Source organism: Stylophora pistillata, chromosome 9 (assembly GCF_964205215.1).
Source record: "Stylophora pistillata chromosome 9, jaStyPist1.2, whole genome shotgun sequence".
NCBI lineage: Eukaryota > Metazoa > Cnidaria > Anthozoa > Scleractinia > Pocilloporidae > Stylophora > Stylophora pistillata.
In genome coordinates, this window is record NC_142527.1 from 885691 (window position 1) to 909932 (window position 24242).

At 38.0% G+C, this 24242-nt stretch overlaps 4 protein-coding genes across 4 annotated transcripts; all 4 read left to right on the forward strand.

Annotated features, from left to right (window-relative positions):
* The first annotated feature begins 877 nt into the window (after positions 1–877).
* LOC111342323 (RING finger protein 150) lies at positions 878–8210 on the forward strand. Its single transcript, XM_022949393.2, has 6 exons — positions 878–1967; positions 3984–4049; positions 4890–4972; positions 5433–5526; positions 5664–5817; positions 6065–8210. The coding sequence occupies exons 1-6, from the start codon at positions 1263–1265 to the stop codon at positions 6181–6183; spliced, it is 1221 nt and encodes a 406-aa protein (XP_022805128.1). The 5' UTR covers positions 878–1262; the 3' UTR covers positions 6184–8210.
* A 505-nt stretch (positions 8211–8715) lies between these two features.
* Positions 8716–13519, forward strand: LOC111342322 (uncharacterized). The gene is made up of 4 exons (XM_022949391.2): positions 8716–8873; positions 9170–9340; positions 10968–11006; positions 12605–13519. Exons 1-4 carry the CDS (start codon positions 8833–8835, stop codon positions 12807–12809), a joined length of 456 nt encoding a protein of 151 aa, XP_022805126.1. The 5' UTR covers positions 8716–8832; the 3' UTR covers positions 12810–13519.
* Positions 13520–13643: 124 nt separating this feature from the next.
* Positions 13644–14756, forward strand: LOC148722740 (uncharacterized). Its single transcript, XM_088734146.1, has one exon. It carries the CDS (start codon positions 14051–14053, stop codon positions 14615–14617), a length of 567 nt encoding a protein of 188 aa, XP_088590272.1. The 5' UTR covers positions 13644–14050; the 3' UTR covers positions 14618–14756.
* Positions 14757–15097: 341 nt separating this feature from the next.
* On the forward strand, positions 15098–24210 carry LOC111342319 (FHIP family protein v1g243165). Its single transcript, XM_022949387.2, has 7 exons — positions 15098–16439; positions 17360–17518; positions 18118–18204; positions 19166–19333; positions 20409–20488; positions 21347–22067; positions 22432–24210. Exons 1-7 carry the CDS (start codon positions 15696–15698, stop codon positions 23131–23133), a joined length of 2661 nt encoding a protein of 886 aa, XP_022805122.2. The 5' UTR covers positions 15098–15695; the 3' UTR covers positions 23134–24210.
* The last annotated feature ends 32 nt before the right edge of the window (positions 24211–24242 follow it).

Genomic DNA, 24242 nt, shown 5'->3' on the forward strand with positions numbered 1-24242 from the left:
GTTTAGTTTTATAACTTAACAACACCAGCCGGAACGAACTTACAAATGACATGCATTAAACGCGTCACATTCTTCCATTTTAGCGAATTTTATAGCGACTTAGCTTTCTAGCCCACTTTGTTTTACGAATTTTCAGTTTGAGCGACTTTTTACAGCTAGTTTTTCATTGTGTTGCAACGTCCATCATTAAGCGGTAAAATAAAACGGAAAGGGCTGATCAGAATTGAGAAATTATGTTGATTATAACCCGGGGGGGTACTCGATATATTCCTGGGTGGGGAGGTGCGGCGCGGCCCCTCATACCCTGACCCTGTCTAAGACAAATATCGCTGATATTCCTACCCTGTTTAAGACAGAATTCCGATTTTTTATACCCTGTTTAAGACATTTAATGTGCCTGGTATCAATGCCAAAATCAACGGAATTCAAAATTAATTAAAATTAGAGCCTGTAAAAATTTTGCTGTTTATCTTCCAAGAAAAGATATCCTGGTTAAGACAAAAATTGACAAATCGATACCCTGATTAAGATAAAAAATAATAAATTCGATACCCAGTTTAAGACAAAATCTCGAAAAACATACCCTGGCTGGGCGCACGTCCCCATTAAGCCCTTATAAGGGTCTACCCCCCCCCCCCCCCCCCGGGCTGTATGAATAGTGATTCTAGTAGGTTTAGTTATTACTGGTAAAAAGATTAAAAGAGTAGATCATTTCAAGGTAGCTCTCTGTTTGCTGATGAAAATGATACTTAAGAAGGCCAATGTTCATATCACCCATTATATACATATCATATTTGTTTGGGTTATAATTAAGTTTGTTTAAAAATTCATCAAATTTTAAGCGTAAGCTCTTCCACATTTGCTGTCGGGTGTTTGTAGATACAGCCGATCATAATGTGCTTTCCATATGTAGGATAATTTTGTCAGTAAGGTTTCCACTAAATTGGCGTTTGCTAAGATAAGTATTTAGAGCGTGCTTTTCCACTTTCGGAAATAGCTCTGACTTCTTTATCAAGACAGTAGCTCCCAACAAAGCTGAGTGATGACGTAGAAAAGAATAGAATATCGACGCCAGGTGTGCCAATCCATTCATCACGTGACTACTTTTACTTTTACTGTGGTTTAAAGCGGTCAGGAATATGGCGGAAGAGCTGATTCGCTGTATACACTGAAAAACCTTCAAAATATCCTTCAAACTCCAGTAGATTCTTTTATTTACGGCTGAAAGGATCCTGTAACTGTTCGTCTACTTTGAAACGATAATGGCCATCGTGAGCAGCTTCCCAGAGCGCATCAACGTCATCTTAGCACTGTTATTGTTCGTTTGTGTCGGGAATTTTGTCAACTGTAGTTTCTACGATGACGAACAACAACTTGAGAAATACACAGAAGCTGTGTTGAATATAACCTTTTGCGGCAGACACGGTGATAAATGTAAGATAAAGCCATTTGATGGAAAGGGAAAATTTGGAAGTCACAGTCCTAAACGCCACGAGAAGGGATGGCTGTATTCTCTAAAAGAAAATAATGTTAATGGTTGTAACGTATTTGACGTCGTTGTGGAAAGAAAGCCTTGGATTGCGCTCATCGAAAGAGGAGCGTGCAATTTTAGGGACAAGATTATAAATGCTCGCAATCACAACGCTACAGCAGTTGTTATTTACGACAGCTCAGATAGAGACGAGGTGATCCAAATGTCACACGTTGGGGCAGACAAGATTGTTGCTGTCAGTATAAAGAGGGCTCTTGGAGTCGAGCTGGCCGATGCTCTTGTGAACAGAACCAATGCTGTGTATGTAGAGATTGCTGTGGGTGAAACGATTTCACAGAAGAAATGGCAAGTGAATCCGACATCTGTTCTCTTCGTCTCGGTGTCGTTTATTGTTTTAATGGTGATTTCGCTTGCGTGGTTGGTGTTTTATTATGTCCAAAGGTTTCGTTATGTCCATGCACGGGACAAAACCGAGGTAAGTGCGGGCAATTTTTGACCCTGTTGACAAAAAATCCTTTGTATTTTTAGTAAAAATAGCATTAGTGGGGAATCTTGTTCTAGAGTTTGTGATATCTGCTATGATTTGTTTTGAATATCACTGTTTCGCTCTCTCGGTTAATAAGCTTAGTCCTCGACAATAACTCCACAAACGAGATTGAATTATAACTTTCAGTCATTATCTTTCTTATTCATATTTCATAGTTGTGGGCAAATGTTTCTTGATTCGTCTTTCCGTTAATTTTTTTCTTCGTTGCAATTAACGCCTGCGGAATTTTGAAGAGTCTTGCGTCACATTAGCAATACTTAGCAGTAATTACTTATAGATAAATGAATTCTACGACAGAAACTTCACGGAACAAAGCTAAGTGGGTCGTGAAGCGCTTCGACAAGCACTTTTCGATTTCACCATTTGCTGATTGCGGTTTTTTAGAGAAATGTTCGAAATTTCAGTCTGTCATTGCCAAACCAAGATCATGAAGTATCAAAAAGCAGTAATATTTTGTTGCTTTCCAAGAAGATATAATTGTTAATAATGATGGTTTATCAGAAACTCCGGAAAGTTCGCAGTTTGATAATTCAAAACCTTTTGCTTGCTAAAGATGTTGCTGGGCATCATTACTTTCATAATACTGTTTACTAATATCTGAAGACTTTGCCTAAGTAAATAGTTTATGTAGGATATTGGAATAGCAAGCACCAAAACTATTAATCAATCCGCTAATAAATAATATTGAGAAATCATGTGTAATGTGAAAAATTGACAAGGACTTCTTTAGATATTTTAAATCTTTAAGATCAAAAGTGATGTGAACAGTTTGTGGTTTGTTTCACTTTGTGGAAATTGCTTGATTCTTTTTGAATAATTCAACTGAAACTCTGTTTGGTTGAGCTGTTTCTGTGTATTACCACAGTATAACATGCATAACAGTGCTCAAATATGTGAAGAATTCTGAAAAGTTAATGATTGATTAAAATATACGAAATAGAAAGTATAAAAATTATTAATCTTTTGCTAAATGAAAAAAGTCAGGTTACGTAACAGTTGGAACTGTGACAACTGCTGCTGTTAATTGGGATCATAAATATAATTGTGGTTACTGCTATTATATGGCAATTGTTTGAGTTATGTTTATTCTTAAACTGAAAGCATTGTTTATTCACACTGTTGCTGTGAATTACTTACTAATAAGTCTTATTAGAATGCTCCAATATTTCAAGACTTTTAGAAAGTAAATAAATCATGTAAGACAGTGAAATAGCAAATTTTAAAAGTATTAATAAACTCATAAATGGTATTTTGATTATATAAAAATCGAATCACTGACAATATTTATTGTATATACTTTAATCTTGAATGGGAATTTAGCATATTTGTGGTTACTGGCCCACAATGTGGAAGTTGGTTGATCCACTTGATTTTTCAACACCAACATTTTTTATTTACACTGTTGCTGCACATTACTACAGTGTAGTTACAATGCTCAAATGTTTAAGAAAGTTTTGCAAAGTAAATAAGTTGTATAAAGTAGTGAAAAAACATATATGAACAGCAATACATAATGTAGAAATAAAATTTATATGATTATTATGTAACATTTGGAACATTGACAATGATTGTTGCATTGACTTAAATGTTGAATTTTAAGTAGCTTATTTGTGGTTGCTTGCCCACAGTGTGGAAGTTGGTTGTTCCTTTTTATTTTTTACCTAAAACATTGTTTATTTACACTTCTGCTGTGTATAACCACAGTCATGATAAAGTGCTAAAATATTTCAGGACTTTTGCAAATAGTGTATTTAGTATAATAAAATAGCAAGCGTAAATACTATTCACCAACTTATAACTGTGAAGTTGTGATTGTGTAACATTCAAAACATTGAACGTGGTTTGTGATCTGACTTAAGTTCAACCTTGAATTTTAACTGGAATATTTGTGGTTACTTGCCCATCATTGAGGAAGTGGATTGATTATTTTTCCTCTCTTAACAGAAACGCTTAACTTGTGCTGCCAAGAAGGCTATTGCTAAACTTCCAACGCGCACTGTCAGCAAAAAGGTATGGTTTTAGGAATTTCCATATGTTAAAAAAGGAAGATTTTCTTATAGTATTTAATTTACAGTTGAACCTGTATTGAGTGGCACCATGTCAAACAGTCACTTGGTGTTTAAAGCAGATGGTTTCCAAAGTCCTGAAATTTTTACCCCTTTAAACTGTACAGCCCTTTTGTATTGTCCCTCACCTGTATTGAATAATCATTTAATGGGGGACCACTCATATAAAACTAGATTATTCTTTCATTTAAAATTTAAACTTTTTTTGTCTCCTAAAATTAATGTTAATAGTATTTTTGAGCAAATGTTTGTACATTAAGTGGTCAATTATGGCAAAATGAAGATTTTTATTACTTTTTAGTATGCCCCTTTTCTGTGGAACCTGTATAAGTGGTCAACCTGTCTGCCATTCTGACTGCAATACAGGTTGGACTGTATAAGAAAATTGCATTAGCCATATAAGCCATTATGAGGTAGTGTCTCCAAGTTAGATAGGCAGTCTAGAGCTAAGGTGAAACAAAGAGGGTTGTTAAATTGTTTCTTATATTTTTTTTAAAAATTTTGTCTTTGCATGAAGGAAACTGTACATTAGCTAACAGTGAAGCCAGTAATAGGGAAAACCAAATTCCTTTCAGGAGTGCTGGTACTAACATTAAATTGAGGAAACATGTTATAAATCAAGTAGATTTAGGTGTCATTGGAGTAGACACAAAAAAATGACTGTTGAGTTGAATAATGGATACAAAAATATTAAGACTATTACTTCAAAGTATGCATGTTTAGCTCTTTGCCTTCAAGTAAAGTAAATTGCATTTGCCATGTACAGTTGTTGTCTGTATTTTAGACTGAAGATGATGAGTCTGATAACTGTGCTGTGTGCTTGGATGGTTACAAAGCTGGTGATGTCGTTCGTATTCTGCCTTGCCAGTAAGTAGTAGCTTTCAGGAAATGCTACATTTGGGAATAATTCGACAGGATGCATATAGAGACTTAAGACCTACCTTGTGGCACTCAAACCTTTGTTGGATGTGTTTGAAAAGCTCTGAAAATTTTTAGGTTAGCCTACAGTTTAATTGGGTGACTCTAAACTGATCAAAGAGACCAAAACTTCCCTACAGAAAAAAAAAAAGAATGGAAGGAAGAGGAGGTTCTGAGACAAATTTTCAGACAGTTCTTCTGAGTTTGTTTTACTCTTTTTGAAGGAAAAAGGAAGTAAGAAGTAAGAAATATGTTTTTTCCTAAAGCACCTTTAGTGAGTGATAATCCCAACCATTCTTTGAATATTGATGTTGCAAATATGTTGTCTAATTCAGTAACCTTCGGTTGAATGTTCTAGTGATACCATGGGTTCTAAATTGTTTGATTCCTGACTTGTCTTTCTTGATAGGCATGAGTTTCATAAGATGTGTATCGACCCATGGTTGGTTGAACATAGGACTTGTCCAATGTGTAAACTCAACATCTTAAAGGAACTGGGGCTGGTAAGTTAAGAAAAAAAATTGCAAATAATGCTTATGCGCATGATGTTGGAAAAGCACTTTTTATTTATCTTTTTGTTTACTTATGTTCAGTAAGCAAACACAAAATTACTATGGAATTTTTTTTGTTTATTTATCAGCCCAGTGTTGAAGGAAGTCGCACCCTAGCTGTAGAAGTTGGTACATCAGAACTTCCTGATGAGGACCATCGTACTGCTGCTGACAACCGCGGTGTGGTCATGAATGAAATTGAACCTTCTGTTAGCGAGAGGAGGTCCAGTTGTGATGGTTCAGGTAGGAAATAAAGAAAGATATTCTGCTGAATAAACCTCTACATGTAGAAGAGCAAATGGTTTGAACATTTTTGGCAAGCAGTTTTCTTATCTTGGAATTTGTAATTATTTTAAATTTTGCTGTCAGTGTCCCTAGCTAGTCTGCATTTAAAAAAAAAATGATGGAAGACCACATTTGAGGGCCTTCTTGTACAGCCAAAGTTCACCAACCTAAAGAAATAATTGAGATTTTTTACTGTCTTTAACAGAAAGCTCCAGTGTTTCTGAATCTGGTCGTGTTCTTCGTGTCAGTGCAGAGGTGAACTGGGAAAGAGATTCATCAAGTTCAACTTCAAACTTGGTTGAAATTACCAATCTCAGGGCTTAATAAATTGGTTATTGTCTCCTAGAATTATTGAAGATTGCATACTTCAGGGGTGCATGTATATATTGCAAGTATATTATGTGACCCCATCAGGTCAAAAGAGTGGTTTTGTGTGATAAAGAAAAGTTTCCTTTGACTGCTTGTAAATCAGACGTCCTTAAGGGTACTACTGTTTGGGATGAAGATCATTGCTCCAACTTCTTGCAATCAGGAATAATCAAAATTGTATCAACAGAGGAAGCTTTTCTTTTCTTTCCATCTCTAAATGAATTGTTAAGGCAGCTTGGTTGCTGACATTATTTTTTCTTAGACTCAATCCAAAATTTTTTTTATTGTAATTTGTTCTGCTTGCTTTTGCTTCCTTTGTTTTTGTAGTAGGTATTAGAAGTGATCGTAATTGTTTTTTTTTTATTATTTACAAGACACCAGATGATGCAGGTAGTTGCTTCGTCGTAACAGAGATTCTTTTTTTCACATCAGATTGTTTGTGTCACAATAACTATTGTTAGTCATAAATGGGTGGTCTCATTGTTTGTATGTAACTCCAGAAAGCATGTTACAAAAAAAGAAAGGGCAGTGGTTGTTTCCTGTGAATTGCACAAAAACCTTCTATTATGTAGTTATTTTTATCGATCAGTAGCGACAGAAAAACTGTTATTACCATTATAATTGTTTTTAGTATAATTACTTTTGTCGTTGATTTAATCAGAGTGCTTTTGCTCTGATGAGTGACCATCAGAGTATTTTTCCTCACAATGTCAGTAGAATATCAAGCAGGAAAGTGACAAGAAGAACACTGATTGTCGAGTAGGGGACATTGTTTTATTGAATGCCAGTTTTTCAGAGCAACAATGAAAAGAAATGTTTGGGCAACTGTGTGGAAAATTACTACTTAGATCTAATGAGGGAAAGGGATAGCTTTAATAGCGAGGGAGGGACAGCAATTATTGGTTACAAGCATTACAATGGCCAATTTAACCTAAGGAATGTCAACAGCTCAGAAACTGTTTTTTTTTTTTTGTTTGTTAGGATTATTTTTCTGGACACAGTTTTGAAAAAGGTGATGCTAAAATAGGGGAATGTCAAGACTAACATTATTTTACTAACTAAAAGTGAAAACTACCAACATGAAAAAATTTATGTAGAAGGAGAAAGATTTTTACTTTCTTTCTTAATCAAGAAAACAGTGATGGTGGAAATGTACTTTTTTGTTGGAAATGTATGTTAAAATTTATTATAGGAATGCTTATGGTTGATTAATTTATTTACTGTAAATTATGTCTAGTGATAGTAAGTAATTTTGTGATAACCTACTGTTAAGTTGGACTCTGTGTGAGATTTTGTGACAAGTTGTTTTCAAAGGCATTAATTCCCTGCAGTGTTGGTCCAAACACTGTTGACTAGAAGAACTTAAAATAATTATGTCATGCAGCTTTTCATGTTTTATACCATGGCTGATCATTCGCTTGATACAATACTTAGATAACTACCATTTTTACAGAGCTTTAAAGTTCCAAATTAAACCTTTATGCCCTGACAAACCTTCAAATTTCATTAAAGGTTTTTTATTCTATTTTAATAGTGCTAATTTTGTTGATATGGTTAATGTCTTAATTTGAGAAAAATGTAATCTCATGTGCTTTCTTTGTGAGTTAGGTATTTGTAGACTATTTTTATGTTGGTATTGTCAGGGCATGAACCCTTTAACTCTCAAGATCCGATGGTTAATTCTCCTTACTAGCTACTACACATTTTCTTGTAAATTAGTTACGAGAATTTGGTGTTAGATCAAGATAACTTCTACTTGATAGGTGTGAGTATTCTCATTACCTGTTTCTCAGAGAATGCATGGATATTGTAAGGAGAAGTCACTTGTTAATCACTTCTGGGATTTAAAGGGTTAAGTGAATTTTTCCTCTGGTATACTGTTTGTAAATAAACAAGGAACTAAGTATCAAGTATTTTGGTGTCTACAGCATGAGGATAAGTTCTTGTATGCTGAAAGCCAATAAATGTGACATTTTTTGGTATTTAGTGGATTCTGTTGTTATGTTCTTTGGTATAAACAAGAGGTCTTTGTTACGTTTGATGAATTTTTAATATGAGCATCTAAAGTTATCTAGGTTTGCATTGAGTTTCACACCACTTTGCATTGACTTTCACACCACTTTGCTCTGGATCAGTTGCAAAAACTTGCTACATCCTCTAAACCAATCAGATGCAAAACTAAAACCAAGCACATCTTGATTAATTGCACATTTCTGTACTCGAGGATGGTGTTAAATTTTCAATCTGAGTTCTCATTGACTCCTGAAAATGTTTCCCTTACCTCTCATTGGCTGTTGTGACTTATGCATGGTTGGCTTTAGGAGGTTATGAAAAGTATCCTGGGAAACCTGTTGATTTGTTGAAGTACTTTCAAAGCCAGTCTAGATATTATCTGTTACTTTCCACATTTTACAGACTTAAAAATATTTACAGAATGCAATTGGAACCTCGTTTGGTACGCCTGTACTGAAGGGACGTTGGTCCCAATGATAACGAAAGGTAAGAGAAATCCACATAACCTTGTGAATCTCGGTTGGAAGCCTGGGAGTGACATTAATTTTCCAACTACCCACCAAGGAGACTGGGAACAAATGACAAAACAAGATGGCGTATGTGGCGAGGTCTTACGTCCTGAACAAGAAAAGGTAAGGATTTCGGTTTCTTTTAGTTGTTAGAAAAGGTGAGAATTTGGCTAGATTTCCGTATAACCCCATACTGCATTATGCATACAATTCTTGGATAAAAGAAAGCAGAGGCAAAACAACAGATTACCTTTGGGATTATGGCTTCGTTTTTGAATGGTATGCGGTTATATCATTGGAGAATTATCTTTCCAAGGATTTCAGTTTCTGTGAGTTGCCGCGGGGTTTGTCAGAAAATGAAGTTACGAGTTCCATATCATGAGCTGGCCAAAGAATTACAATTTGAATTGCATTTTAAGGCAAGAACAGGCAGGTAATCAACGATGCCAGAAATGTTTGCAAGTGGGTCATTGGACGTACGAATGCAACAATAAACGAAAATATTTGCAGCGAGATTCAAGAACAGCGGTGATGAAAAAGAAAATCAAGTTAGCCAGTTCTTCTCACGATAATAATGATTCAAGTAAAAGGTAAAGTAGAGAAATTTCTAATAGTATGGTATGGTGGGGACTGAAAATCAAAGAAAACAGAAGTCAAACTAGTTCTAAAAACATAATTTTTTACTTGATTTTATTTTTTAAGCATAGAAGTAAGTGTGCTGCCACTGATGCTTTCATACCAGTCTGATTTCACTGCGATTCTCTCTGTACAGTCTGTGGAACTAGTATAAACTACAGAGCCAATAAGGCCCTCCTTGCGAGGGTGGCAAAGGGTTGACTGGGATGGCCCCAAAATTTACAGCGTGATATGTGATTGAACCCAAATTATCAGCATGATGTGGGACCAAACATCCCAACATGATGCCTGATTTGCTATTTTACAAGCATGTGGCATTTGATTTGCTAGTTGATCAATTAACAATTGGTTCATATGTCAGCGTGCGTTCATTGAGATATGAAGCATGCGGGAAGTTTGGAAAGCATGAAAGATGCGTAAGAGTTGCTTGAGGCATAGCCAAGAGCAACTCTAGCTTCTTGAGTGCTCTCCAGACTTCCCAAGTGCTTCATATCTCGATGAACGCACAGCTGATGTATAAACCAATTGTTTTATAACATTTTCGACGCTGTAGTTTATGTATAAAGGGCAAAAATTCCCTCTCCTACGCTTCAATGCATTGTTTATTTCGTTTCAGAAAAGTATTTTCACCATGCTTCAATGATCTTGTCTCAGATTGGTCAAAAACTGACAGGTGAATTCATGTGTGGAAATGAAGTTGGAGTTCTGAAATGAGATGAGACCATTGATTGTTTTGTTTTCCCCTTCTCTGGGTTCTTTCTTGGGAGTTAAAAAATCCATTCCCAAAGAAAAAGTAGGCAGTTCTTCATCGGCTTGTTCACTTGTTGCCATGTCTAGTTTAACTTTTTTGTGGAAGTTTTCCTGTTTTTTAATGAAAAATGCTGAAGTCACTCGTGAGAAAAAAATTTTTTCGCGAGGCATCTGTTTGCTGATGTCACCAGTGTGCTCAATGGAAAATTGAAGCATGCTCGCGCTATTGAATTTGATTGCACAAATTTACAAGCTATGTAATAACAATAAATGAAAGAATTAAGAACAATGGGTACTAACTTGGACAATGTGCAGACTTTTGTAAAAAAGGTTGTACTTTTTCATCGTGGTACAGTGCAATGATGATAAGGTATTATCGTTTTTCTCACAGTGTGGTCACTCATTGTGTTGATTGCAATGGGATCGAAACGTTTCGATCCACATCATAAGTGACCACATCTTAAGAAAAACAGTAATACTTTATTATCATTATTATACAGGCTTTGTTTGTTCATTATCATAAGATTCCCCTTTCCCTTTGTTTGTGTGCCTCTCCACTATAGGTGCATCTGTATGTAAACAGCTATGTATTGCAGCTGTGAGCTCCATGTTAATAAGCCCCTCTGTTTATAGACCTAAGTTCATGTCAACAACCCTCAAAATATTCTTCCACAAGTGTCTTCTCTCATATTAGCCCATCATTCTTTCTTTGGGTTTTTTCCTTGATATAATCACTTTCACTGTCCCAACAGCTATTGCTCTATTAATTGCCCCCATTATTTATATACCTCTACTTCCAATCAAATGCTAAATTTAATGCTATCCCTCTAGTGAAGCAGTCAGGAAGGAAAAGAGCACGCCAAATAAAAGGTATTTTATTTCTTTAGAAGTTCATATTAAGTACTACACAGTTGGGAAACTCTGTTTGTCCCATAACTCCTCTAATAAATCCTGTGAAGGGCTTATTTATTTCAGGTATTTTTGGGGGTGGCTTATTTGAGGGGGGATGGACTTATTAATTTTGCTTGATGTTCACTACTGGGATACAAAATGTACTGAATTTATTCTAAAATTGTTCTCATTTTACTCTTTTTCACTTACCAAATTGGCAGAGTCAAAATCCTCAGTAAAATCTGATGTGTGGTTTGATTTGTCATAATCATCTTGTAAATCAGTAAAGCACAAACACAACAAAACTTGTACTTTACTGACATGGAGTGTTATTGGGAATTCTTGTTTTTTTGAGGCAGAGTGGTGGAGAGCTTAATAGAGGGGGGCTTAACAGAGGGGGTGACTTAATAAATTTCTTCCTCTTTAAGAGGGGGGCTATTATTAGAGCTACTAAGGCTTATTAGAGGGGGAGTGGCCTATTAGAGGGGGGTGGCTTATTAGAGGGGGGTGGCTTATTAGAGGGGGGTGGCTTATTAGAGGGGGGGTGGGTTATTAGAGGGGGGTGGCTTATTAGAGGGGAGGTGGCTTATTAGGGGGGTGGGTTATTAGAGGGGGGTGGCTTATTAGAGGGGAGGTGGCTTATTAGAGGGAGGTGGCTTATTAGAGGGGGGTTGCTTATTAGAGGGGGGTGGGTTATTCGAGGGGGAGTGGCTTATTAGAGGGGGGTGGCTTATTAGAGGGGGGTGGCTTATTACAGAGTGGGGGTGGCTTATTAGAGGGGGGATGGGTTATTAGAGGGGGAGTGGCTTATTAGAGGGGGGTGGCTTATTAGAGGGGGGTGGCTTATTACAGAGGGGGGCTTAATGGAGGATTTACAGTACTTTGATTATTTTATGGCTATTTTATAATTCAGCTTATTTCATGTTTAGTGTGATATAAGTCCCCCAACCCTTTCACTGCCAAGATCTCATTTTAGTAATTCTCCTTACTGTCTGCTGCACAATTTATATGATGTTAGTTCTGAGAATTTGGCAAAGGTCAGCGGATGATCTCTTAATTGATAATTTTCCTCATTCTTGTCACTTGATACTGTGTTGATATTGTAAGGAGAAATTGTGTCTTAGTCAGTCATGGGAGTTCAAGGGTAATTGTTTATTTATAAGTCTTTCCTTTCTTGAAAATCAATTTTTAAGTCTGAGTTGGAAATATTTTCGGGCATTTTGAGTCCTTTGGGAAGTCTTAAATTGTCCTATTCAGCCATTACTTAATGACCATTGCATCTCATAAAAAGGTTGGGTTTTCAAAAACCCTGAAAAGCAATTTTTAGAAGGGGCAGGGTTGGTAGAAAATGTCCAATAACAGGTAAGCCAGCATTTCAGCTAGCGGATCTCTTGCATGTGGTGGTGGTATTTTCTGTCACAGTTCTGATTGTGGGCCCACTGTCGACCATCGTGCTCAACAGCATGTTGGTTTTATCAGCTTTACTGCCTTGCTGGAAAAAAAAAAAGGGGTGGGGAAAGTGGCCATTCTTTTGTTATGAAGATGGATTTATTTTTGTTTGATGTTTCTATCAAAAGTGGCAGCGAAAGCAGCGACAACAATGACGAGTCTGAATCTGATGAATCTTCCACAACAGACAGCAGTGATTCATCTGATGACAGCAGTAGCTGTAGTTCTCCCAGCTCCAGCAGCAGTGATAAAAGTAGTAACTCTAGTAATTCAAAGGAATCAGACAGCGATAATGAACGGAAATCGAAAAAGCACAAGTCAAAGAAGCGTTGAGCTGATATGAGAGCCACAGAACACGAGAATCACACCACCATATTTAGAGGATGATAACAGTGTTAAACACGTGGTGACCTGGGAACAGCTTTTGATGTCATCCTTCTCTGCTGCAGGTCTTGTAGAAGGACTGCTTTGTTAGATTGCAATTGTCAGCAAAACGGATAGTTCACTGCTATATCAGAGTCATGTTTTGTGTGCTAGGGCATTTCTTCTCCAAGACCACGTATTACCGTTATGTTTCCCTTTTATTCTACAAACATCAAACGAACAAGGAAAGCCAATGAATCCCCAAGTAATTTGGTTTCATTTTGTTTCCAGATTCAGTCGTGCTTAGCAGATGTTCTGTAAGGTGGGCGAGAGTGGTTTGAAAAAACCCTGAAAATGTCAAAATCGGCGCACGAGTGTTTTAAAGCTACACGCACCAGCTGTTTTGAAACGGTGTGTGTTCTTTCTGGGCGACGTGAGTGTTTAAACGGGGCATGCGTTGGTTTATTGAAGCGGCACTTCAGATATCAAGTCCTTCTCGACGTTTTAGACGTTATTAGGCCATACAGTATAGAGAACGTCCTCCTTTCTGGGTGCCACTTTGCAATTATGTTTAATTGCACTTGAACGAAATCTTAAATTCTCTTGGAGAAATATTTAAAAACAGGCTTTTTTATATGTAAATTTTGATGTATCAATAAATTTGTCATTTCGTTTTGTTACCCATAGTTTATCGTCTGTGTCAGCCTCCGATTTCAGCGTAGACCCTAGTGTTTGACGGGTTTGGCCAAAGGTAAAAAGTGCGCAACATTGTCTACATGCGACTGCCGAGAAAAACGCCTAATTTTGTCTTCCTACTCCCTTGGTGCCTTTTGGTTTCTAAAAGTAGGAGGCATTTAGTTGTCCCAAAGTTCACGCTGATGACTCAGCCGTCTTGTTTCATCTTCCTACGGCTTCTTTTTATCGGCCATGACTAGCACAGGGCTGATTCGAGGAGGTGTTGTGTAGAAAATTTTACAACCTGGTTACCTAAAGCTCTCGATGAGCGGACGTGTGTAGTATCAGCGGCGGAGCTTGTTAGCTCTGTCGGCTCACCTACAAAGTCGATTACACCTGCGCGGAGTCTGTGGGATTGGCGCGCGCATTGCATCTCCAGTGACGCACACCTAATGGTTATTGTTACGTTTCTCAGCAAATTTGTCTTAGAACTTGGATACGCGTTGCAACACATATTTTCATTCTGAATTCGCAACATGTCATTTGATAATGATTCTGTACCTACTTTAAACGAGATGTGGACGCAATATGCCACAGAGCAATCGCATGAAAACAGCCATGCAATGGGAACTGATGTCCAACCGGGAGAAAAACAGAACTTGGAATCCTTGCCCTCTGAAATTAGAGGACATTGCAAGAATTCTGACCACGCCCATGGAGAAAACGGTCTTACAGTTTACGATAAAATGACAGTAATAGAACAGACTTTCAAAACACTTGGCGGAGATTTAGAGGATATAAAAAGCTTGATGTTCAAGCTACAAGAGGTATTGAAAAGCGGAGATAAAGAGGACAAATCCGCCTTCAGTCGAAGACATTGTTTTTCAGAAGAAAGCTCCTGTGAAGTGTCAGTTATTGAAGAAAAAGAAGTTATAGAAGATGTAAGGCGATTAAAACACGAAGACGAACCGACACTTTCCAAGTTTTCAAGAGAAAGTTCTGCTGAGTCATTAGAAAGCAGCAGTCAGTATTCTGATCTTGTTGCAAATATAGAAGTTTTGAAAGACAAACTCGTGTCGCTCAAAAGATATATTTCTGAATGATCAAGTGCTTATAACTTACATGCTCCATTTTTTACGACAGAACCAAAAACCAGCTTAGACATAAAAAACACCTCAAATATGATAGTTGTTTTTTCTCGGGATTGATCTGAATCATTAAAAAACTGACTGAATTTTTTAATGAGTGTTAGGACTTTTGCACCGCCACTTTAAGTTTCCCCACCATAGCGACATCTTCGCCGTCTCCGATTCTTGTCATGTTTAATGTTACTAAGTAAAGGCTTGAGTATTTTCAATGAGAATTTGATCAAACCAGGAACTAGAAAGTATGCCGACCCAGGCCGTTCACTCTTGCGGAATGGGTACACAGAGCTTAAAACGGTGATCGACGTCTTCTTGGAGACCCGCATGAGGAGACAATGGGGAGGCGTAGGGGAAGAAGATGAGGGGAGGGGATGAGGGCTATTGCGAGGTCTAGTCGCATAGATGATGTCACTTCAAAAAAAAAAATATGTTGCTTTTTTATCGTATAAAACAAATAGATTCCACGTTCTCATGGGTCAGTGGTAGTACTTTTTTGTTCTTACCATACTTTTGACGTCATCTATGATCTATTTCTGAACACACGCACAGCATTGTAGAATATATTTTTAAATTTCCGCATCCTTGCTTCAATTGTTCGATCGCGTAACGTTTATAATTATTCTTACATACAGGATTGGATAAGAAACAATTTGGAATTTAGCACGAAAAATGAAAATACGGATTTGAATCTTTAGTCACTCTGAAGGAAATTTCTTGAAAACATCTTTTACTCAAATATTATGAAGCTTAATCTTTTAGATCGCCAGTCGTTTAGAATTGAATTTCCCCTTCCCTGAATTGTTAAAATGTGTGGGATATAGAAATTTTTACGAGGTTTGCGCTACTGAAATACCAGACATAAATAGAAGCACGATATGATTGGCTCCTAATATACTGAGCTGTCAATTACCGTCAGTGTTGTCGTGCGGCCCTGTGTAGCCAAGATGGCGGATGCGGACTTGCGTGAACGCAGATACACAACCTCTTGTTCGGTTGAACAAACGACCTATGGGTATTTTTAAGCCGTTATCTAGCCATGAGTTTACTGAAGAAACTTGCGTCTTTGTCGCCACTTCAATCGCCGAGTTCAGACGCGGAAAAAAAGCAACTAGAAGACGGGTTTGCAGAGCTCGGCGCACAGGATTTTCTGAAGCTTGTTGATGTACATTGGAATAATGCAAAGTCAATCATAGCGCTAGACGAGAAAACTATTGGCCATCAAGAGCGGTGTAATATTTTAGTCCACCATTTAAACGAAATTATCAATGTTTTAGTCGATGAAAAGGATGGTGACCCAGGTCCTTGTTTACAATACGTTTTGGATGAAAATGTATTTCAAACCGTGTACAACTGGAGTGCGTCGAGCAGAAATTGTGTCAAGGATATGAAGCGAGAACAGCTAAGACTGTTTAGGAATCTCATCGAGAAAGGTAGAGCACCACTGTTGATTTACGAACAGGTTTGGAAACCTCTCCTGTATCTATTGCATTCTTGCGTAAACAACATTTGTTCGGACGAGGAAGAACATTTCGTGGCAGTGCTGAAGGGCCTGTGCGTGAGTGTGAACCGGGATATTGCACTGTTGGATCTTTTTTTCTTGGATAATCACCATCACGCACAGATAGCCAAGCTCTCTGTGTTTTCTCTGCTAATTCCTTACGTACATCGGGATGGAAATGTTGGCGTTTGGGCCCGTGATGCTATGCTGTTGTGCATGGCTTTATCATCAGTTGATTCTAGGCTGGGCAGGTACATTGCCGAAGATACAGACTTTTGTCCGGTTAGTGCACTTTCGTCATCATACTTGTTGACATTTTTATTTCAGTTTTTGTTTGAATTACAACATGTTGAATTTTGTTGGCCCTCTGAGCGATGGCAGATTATTTTTTTAAGATCACCTTCAAACTTTGGCGGGCCTTTTCTTATTGCTATTTCGAAATGTCATGTTTGTTTATTTTTTATTGACTTCGCCTTGTAGTGGTTTACTCAATAGCTTAAGGAATTTGCTGATAAGGAAAATCTGCTTTCGGTTTGATATGGGGTTACGATTACTTTTACACATTGTTCTCGGAAACAACAACTTTATACCTCCAGCTGGACGAATGATATTCATGTGACAATTTCCTCGCCCTCTGTATAGCATGATGAAAACTGGAAAACTGTTTATAAACGCAAACTTGTATAACTGTTTCTTGAGTTTGTGTTTGATCTCCCTTGGTCTTGTGTAATTTTCGTTTGCGCTTGTTTATTATTACTTGTTTTAAGGCAGGCTTTTGTCCCCGACTGTTCAACCCTCTAGCTAGAATAATCTAACAATCACCTGAAACGGGAAATGTGCCAAATTGAAATTTTACACTTGCAAATGTGTTTCCTTAATCCTTATAAGTTATTGTTCAGGTTTGACTTCGATTTTGTATGAGGGGCTTTCGATTTCTATAATTAGCTGGTGAAAAATGTAGAAGAAATCATGGTTGATTGGACAACAAATGGAGCAGATCAACGTTTTGCTAGGTTTTCAAACTGGACATTGGACCAGATGTTGTTAGTGTTTCAAGTACAACAGCATTTCAGCCACCAGGGCTGGTATCCTTAAAAAATTAGCATAATTGTTGTAATATTTCAAGACAGTTTTTTGAATACTCAGGAAGAATTTAGATGTGGATTGTTTCCTTGTTTAAATTTCTCTCTACAACATTTTAGGTGTTAGCAACAGGACTCAGTGCCTTGTATTCTGATCTGCCAACTTCACTTGATATACCTTCAGAGGACTGGTATTCTTTGGAGAGAGGCCTGTGGGCAACTTTTCCTGAACTGGTTTCATTTCTGACATCACTTGAATTTTGTAACAATGTCATTCAGGTACATATTGATTAATATATGCATATCCAATTTTACTGGTTAGACATGAAAAATGTTTAATCAAGGATGTGCTCTAAGAAAAATTGAAGGAGCCCAGTGCTCTGAAACTGAAATCCAGGGTACCCAGCATATGCTTTTCAGGAAAAAACTAAGACTTGTGAGTCACCCAAGAGAGCAGAAGTGAGGCACCAGGGGCCACTGGGTACTGCTAGACCGCAGTCCTGAAGGTTGTCTTGTTGAACTCCCTGTTTTGCTCATGTTCATGTGGTTCTCTAAAGCCCCACTATTGGACTTTACTCAGGATTGATAAGGGGAAATTAAAGAAGAAATAGCTGTAAGAGGGGGGGAGATATGTTGAAAAAGATTGCGGGGTGGTTTACCAACACCAGCAGTTGATGATTTATTTCTACTGAAGGAAGAGGTATTCGAAAATTTTTTGATAATTGTTAGGAAGATAATTCAGTTTAAATTAAAATTATCTTAAGTGAAATATTTGCCTTCATAAAACAGTTTTGTTGTTATTGTTGTACAGTTTTCATAATGTCAGAGACCAAATTGAATATTTTCTTAAATTTTTGAACGTTGAACTCTCTATTCAGATTGCTCATCCTCAAGTCCAGTCCAAGCTGTTGGATCTCATTTATCATGGATTTCTTGTGTCAGTAATGGCATCATCACTTGGCCAGGTAGGCTATTACTATTTCACTTGCAAGAGTAACCAATCAGTAAATTTTCCTTATCAATTTGATATCAACACTTAACAAAGAAGAAAGGTGATAGAAACAAGGAAAAAAATCAACTAGGGATAGTTTTTGATTGGAGACCAAATTCTCAGCACTTAAATTAGAAGAAGTGTAAGACCAAATATAATGAGAATTTATATGTCATATTTTGGGAGAGAAAGGGTTTATAGTCCTTTGAACAGTTGTGAACTAAGTTTTCAAGACTTTGAACAGGACAGGCTCAGGGTTAAAAAAATGTGAAACTTTAAATTCACAACTTAGTTATCTTTGAAGGTGTAGTCTGATCGTCCGGGTGAGTGTAGTCCTGAGAAGGACTGTTGTCGGTGGTAGTGACTCACGTTTCGACAACCTGTGCGGAAGTCATCATCAAAGCCACTTGACTCTGATGATGACTTCCGCACAGGTTGTCAAAACGTCAGTCACTACTACCGACAACAGTCCTTCTCAGGACTACACTCACCCAGACGATCAGACTACACCTTCACATGTTACCCCCGGGTTCAAACCATTTACTGCATTAGTTATCTTTGTGACAGAAATATGTCTGATCTTAAAATGAAAACTTTGCAGTCTCATTTTCCACTGAGCAAGACAAGGATATACCAAGCTCTAAAAACTTCTACTCCCTTTGCAGTACTGTTTGTTTGTTCATTTGTTCTCTAATTATCTTAATTTATGAATTGGTAATTGTGGATAATTCAGGGCTCGACACTAACAGTAGCCCACTAGCCACAGACTAGTAGAAATTCAGTTTTGGTTAGTGGTTTTCAATTTCCACTAGCCAGTTTGGCTGGTAAGCAAACTGAAATTGTCGTAACATCCAAGATGTCACTAGCCACTTGGCTAGTAAGTTGAAAAGTTAGTGTTGAGCCCTGTAATTTGTGGTGACTTTTCCACTTTGCAGTCATCCACTGAAGCATTGATAGCTGCCACATCCTATCTGGACTTGTTTCTACGCAGCATCACAGATGCCAACTTAATGAAAGTATTTTTAGAATTCATTTTGGTGGAAAGATGTGATGGAATGCCAATTCTTGACTTACTTGTCTCAAGGATTGCACATGAATCTCAGGTAAATTTTGTTCTGAAATTAGCTTGTTTGAATTAATAACTAACCCTGAACTGCATGTTATCTGTTCTGCTCTCCAGCAAACTGTTTTTCATTTTAATAGAAACTAGAACTGAAAACACTTTTTGAGTACATGAAGGGTGGTAGATTCCATAAAATATATATATCTTATTAGACGTTTTGTTGTGTAATATTGTTGAGTATTTTTACGAGTTGTGCCGAGTTGTGACGAGCCTGTAGGGCGAGTCAAAATACAAATAACGAGTAAAAATACTCAGTGATACTACACAACAAAACGTCTAATAAGTTATTTATTATCCAACATGCCAAACTGTTATTTCAGTGTGGGTGAATTTCGCGGATATTTACCTACGGGGAGTGCGTGACAGAAGTATGCAAAGTGGAATGGAATTGGGGCGTTGTTGTGTCACTGTTTCTATTTTTTTCCTTAATTGAAAAAATTTGCTGGTCGTCAAGCCGTTTTTCTTCGTTCGATTCATCTAATGAACTTGGACCTATATTTTCCACCCATTCTGACTCTTTGTTGTCGGAAATATGATTCAAATTGTCCGCCACTTTTTTTTTTTTTTTTTTCATAACTAGAATGCTTCGCTTATGCGATGCAAGAAAACCTGTTTAACCGGTACTCTAGAGTACAAATACCGCGTGATATTTGTACTCGTCTATGGCGTTATTTGTACTCGTCTAGGTGTAGTTGGATAATAAGTATTAATGCCCCTTACTAATGGGACCAAGGTCTATACTGTAAGCTATAGACAAAGTTTTTCCACTCAAAATTAAGGCCCAAGCATGAAGTTCTCAAAAATAGGGCAGGGGGGGGGGGGGAGATTTCAATTCGATCAAACTTTTGCTTGAATAAGTTGTACAGTGAAACAGCCCACCAAATTGACCAATAACAGGGCTTGCACTAACTGAGTGATATGATAGTATCAGTTATTATAAAGACTGTCACTTTGTTGAGCTGTTTTTCTCCACATACATTGTTCTCACAGCTCAATAGTATTGTCTTCAGTGATATATGTACATTGAATGCATTTTTTTTCACTAATTGTCTTAGCTTGCTGTTGTATCACTGGGTTTGTTTTACACTCTGTTGGACCTGAACTGTGAAGACATCATCTACAGTTTGGTGCTAAAGTGAGTTTCCATACCTTCTGTTAATGATATCAAATTGATTCTTGTTACGTAGTGCACTGGTTCTGTATTTTGCACTGTACTAAATAACTCAGGTTATCTCAAATACCATCTCCCTCAACAACGTAATTTAGACCATTTTTCTTGCATACACCAAGCTTTTTATCTTCAGTTTCCCTAGAGCTGGATTAGACGGGAGGGAATGGTTCATGAGGAATGTGAATTCTTAGGTGCTTTTGATTTCTTACAAAAAAGAGGGCTTGTAATTCAAAAGTACAAACCAGTCTCTGTGCAGCCAGGAGTAAAAAAAGCTACAGGCAAACTGGCAGTGAAAGCTGATGAAAAGCCTGGTGGTGGGTGGAGTCGTTAACCCTTCCATACAGGACCCTTCCTCGAAAGAACGAGAGGGATCCTCATCTAGTGTGTCCGCGCCTGTTGCCAATGGCAACGTTCCGAACCAGGTTTCCCTTTCACCTCAGGATGCGCATGCGCCCATGAAGCGCTCTATATGAGCGACTGAGTTTGAACGAAAGCAAATGTAATCGGACTTAGTTGCTTCATGCTAAGGCAACCAGGATAAGCTCCCACTGAAAGGGCCACTTGACTTGAGTGCAGATTAGGCAAGGTACTTGGCTCTTACAATGCAAACTGTTCAGGGAAGCGTGATGAAATGCTAGGGAGGTAATTTGCAATGGACTAGCGTCCCATCATGAAGCGACTAGAAGTAGATGTACTCGTTTAGTCGCTTCATGTGGCCGAAACAGGGATGAGCAGTTGCATTTATGAGTGACTTGGCCTCTAGGGCCTAAACTGATTGGCTATCACTTCAATACCTGAACCATACAACTGACTCCTCGACAGATATCTGATTCCCTGCACGCACATTCTGAGCAGCCAAAGAAGAACCATCAAGGAAGTGGATCTGTACAGCAAGAGCGCATTTAAATTCCTGTCATTGATACCTTCCTGTTGTAATAACTCCAGCAGCAACTCTTCACTGTCTTCTTCCACCGAGAATGTCAACGGAAGTGTACCCAGCACGCCCATGAAGATCGACCTCAAAGCGTCCAGCGAGTTGGTGTTCTACCGGTCCTCTTTTCTTGGAGATCTTTACTCGGACGTTTGTGCAGATTACATGGAGTACCTTGCAGACGCGCGAAATTTATTGAGAATTTGTCAAATGAAGTGTGCCTGCTGGTCCGCCCCATATGACGGACAAAATCCTTCCATACAGGACCCTTCCTCGAAAGAACGAGAGCGATCCTCATCTATTGTGTCCGCGCCTGTTGTCAATGGCAACATTCCGAACCAGGTTTTCCTTTCACCTCAGGATGCGCATGCGCCCGTGAAGCGCTCTATATCAGCGACTGAGTTTGAACAGAAGCAAATGAAACCGGACTTAGGACCGTTTTTAACAACGCTGTTTCAGAAAGTGGAGCGAATGCCGCAGAACACGTTTTATGTGAACTTGATTTTGACTGGTGTGGTTACCAGACTGGCCTTATATCCTCAACCGCTACTTCGATCGTTTCTTCTAAATTACAACATGGTTCTAAAACCAGGAGTGCGCTCACTATTTCAGGTAGGAGATGTTCCCTATTTTATATTCATCCATTGTTTCCTTTTGCGTACATTAAGTTCCTCTAGAAAACTAACATCCGTTTTCATCCAATTTTTGTGCCCTACAAAAAATGTTTCAATACTGTTAGACACAATAGCCTCTATTTAGGTAGAAGTTATGCTCCCATATGTCCTTGGACACCATCTGTTCCTCGCCGCTTACAGTTTTCTTTGAGGTTCGCTTTCAGAACGGTAATGTCTGCGAATTAATATCCGAGTGAGTTTTCGCGCCAGCTAGAAGCTGTTTTTCATTTATAACTTTGTTGCGACTTTGAGAAAGAATCATGCTTGCAATTAAGATAATTTTGTTGTTGTATTTCACCTAGATCCTTAGTTCAGTGAAAATTAAAGTGGAGAACATCGCTGATCAAGTTGACGAACTTGACAAACTCCTGCGCCGTGCAAGAAAGAACCTAATTCTTCGCGAGGAAAAGAGCCGAGTTAGTATTCAGAGCGTCGTTGCGGATATACAACAACCAGTGAAATTATCAAAAAACCCTGAAACTAGAAGCCCTACATCGACTCGAAAGCTGTTAAAGCAGAAAACAGACTCTTCATTGTTGAGCAACGTTCGTTTGCTTAAAGACGGCCCCGCGCCGAAATATTTTGGTAAGGGAAGCTCCAATCTTCGAAAACAATCAGTGGATGTTTCCTTGAGCCCAAAATTGGCGATAGCCAACCAGGAAAGGCGGGGAAGTCTAGAAAGTGCAAGCACCAGCTCAAGTCTGTCCCTAAGCGAGTCGTGGGAGAGCTTACACTCATTAAGCCCCAAATTCGGGAGCACCGCTGATTTAAGCGCCGAGAACTATCCCAAACCGGGTACCATTAGAAAACTTTCTAACCCCCAAAACTCACCGAAAAATTCCTTTTCAAAGAACACATATAAGAGGAAAAATCCAAAGACTGTGAAAAACGCTGTCTACTGTATTGTAGTCTTGGAGGAGTGGCTGAAAGAACTAGCGGCGATTTCACAAGAACATGCTTTGGTGCTTGGTGTAGGTGAGGAGTGGAATAATGTTACACTGTGACCTTGTAGGGGGTGAAAATTACCTAAGGGGTATTACGTCACATGGGATAAGTAACCGTGTGACCAATCGCTTCCTAGAAAGTGAATCAATGCTTTGATATCAATGACTTATGCGAGATATTTTTTTGTTGCTTGTGGGGGAAGTAAAACATTGTCTATAATTGTACTGTGTGTGATCCGGTATAAAACTGAAAAAGTGGATGAAGGGTGAGCATGAAACGCAGACTTCAAATCGAATTTCCTCGTTAACTCACTTTGTTACGCGCGATCACTATGGTAATGGTGTTTTGTTCTCTTCTTTGATTCGTTACTCTGGAAGATAATGTTTTGAATTTTCAGAAAAAAAAATAAGAAAGAAGTGTACATTTTTTCGATAATAGCTCAAAATGTTAAAACTATTTTTAAACTGTAGAAAGTTTTCTCCCTATAATTGGTGCATCCAGAGAGAAAGTAGAGGAAAAATATATATATTTTTTTTACGGTTATTGGTCAATGTGAACACACTGTTGTACTTTTAAGTTCTTTCAATTCTCTTTTCGGACCATCGGATCTTCTGAATATAATCTGTACTTACCATTACTTATTTACCGTTCCAAAGTGAATTTTAGTCTGAAAAATCATCTTACTTTGAAAGATGTGTCTTTTAAGGTTAAATTTCACTCCATACTTAATTTGCGGATTTCATATTTATGAACAGCTCGTCTGTGTTATCAAGGTAGAAAATTATATATTAACAGGACGAGGCTTCTTAAGTAATAAACTCTTGTTATACTGAATTCCGGAGGAAGGGTACCCCTCTCTGGAAGTAAGACAAAATTTCACAAAGTTAGATTAGCTACAATTTGATTGTGATTTGGATCAAAAGGGGAATCTTGGTAGAATCGCTAGAAAAAAGTAATTTGACTGGAATAAGTGTAATATAAAAGGTATTTTTAGGTTGCCTGGGTCCTGTCTGTGGGCGCAGAGCACGAGAACGAGGCCAAGTGTATGGGATGCGACATAGGATTTGTAATTTTTAAATAACACGTGACATCAAAGGAAAGAATTTTCAATATAAATGAAAGTGAGTTTTGTGAAACTGTACAAATGTCATGGAGTCACTAACAGCGA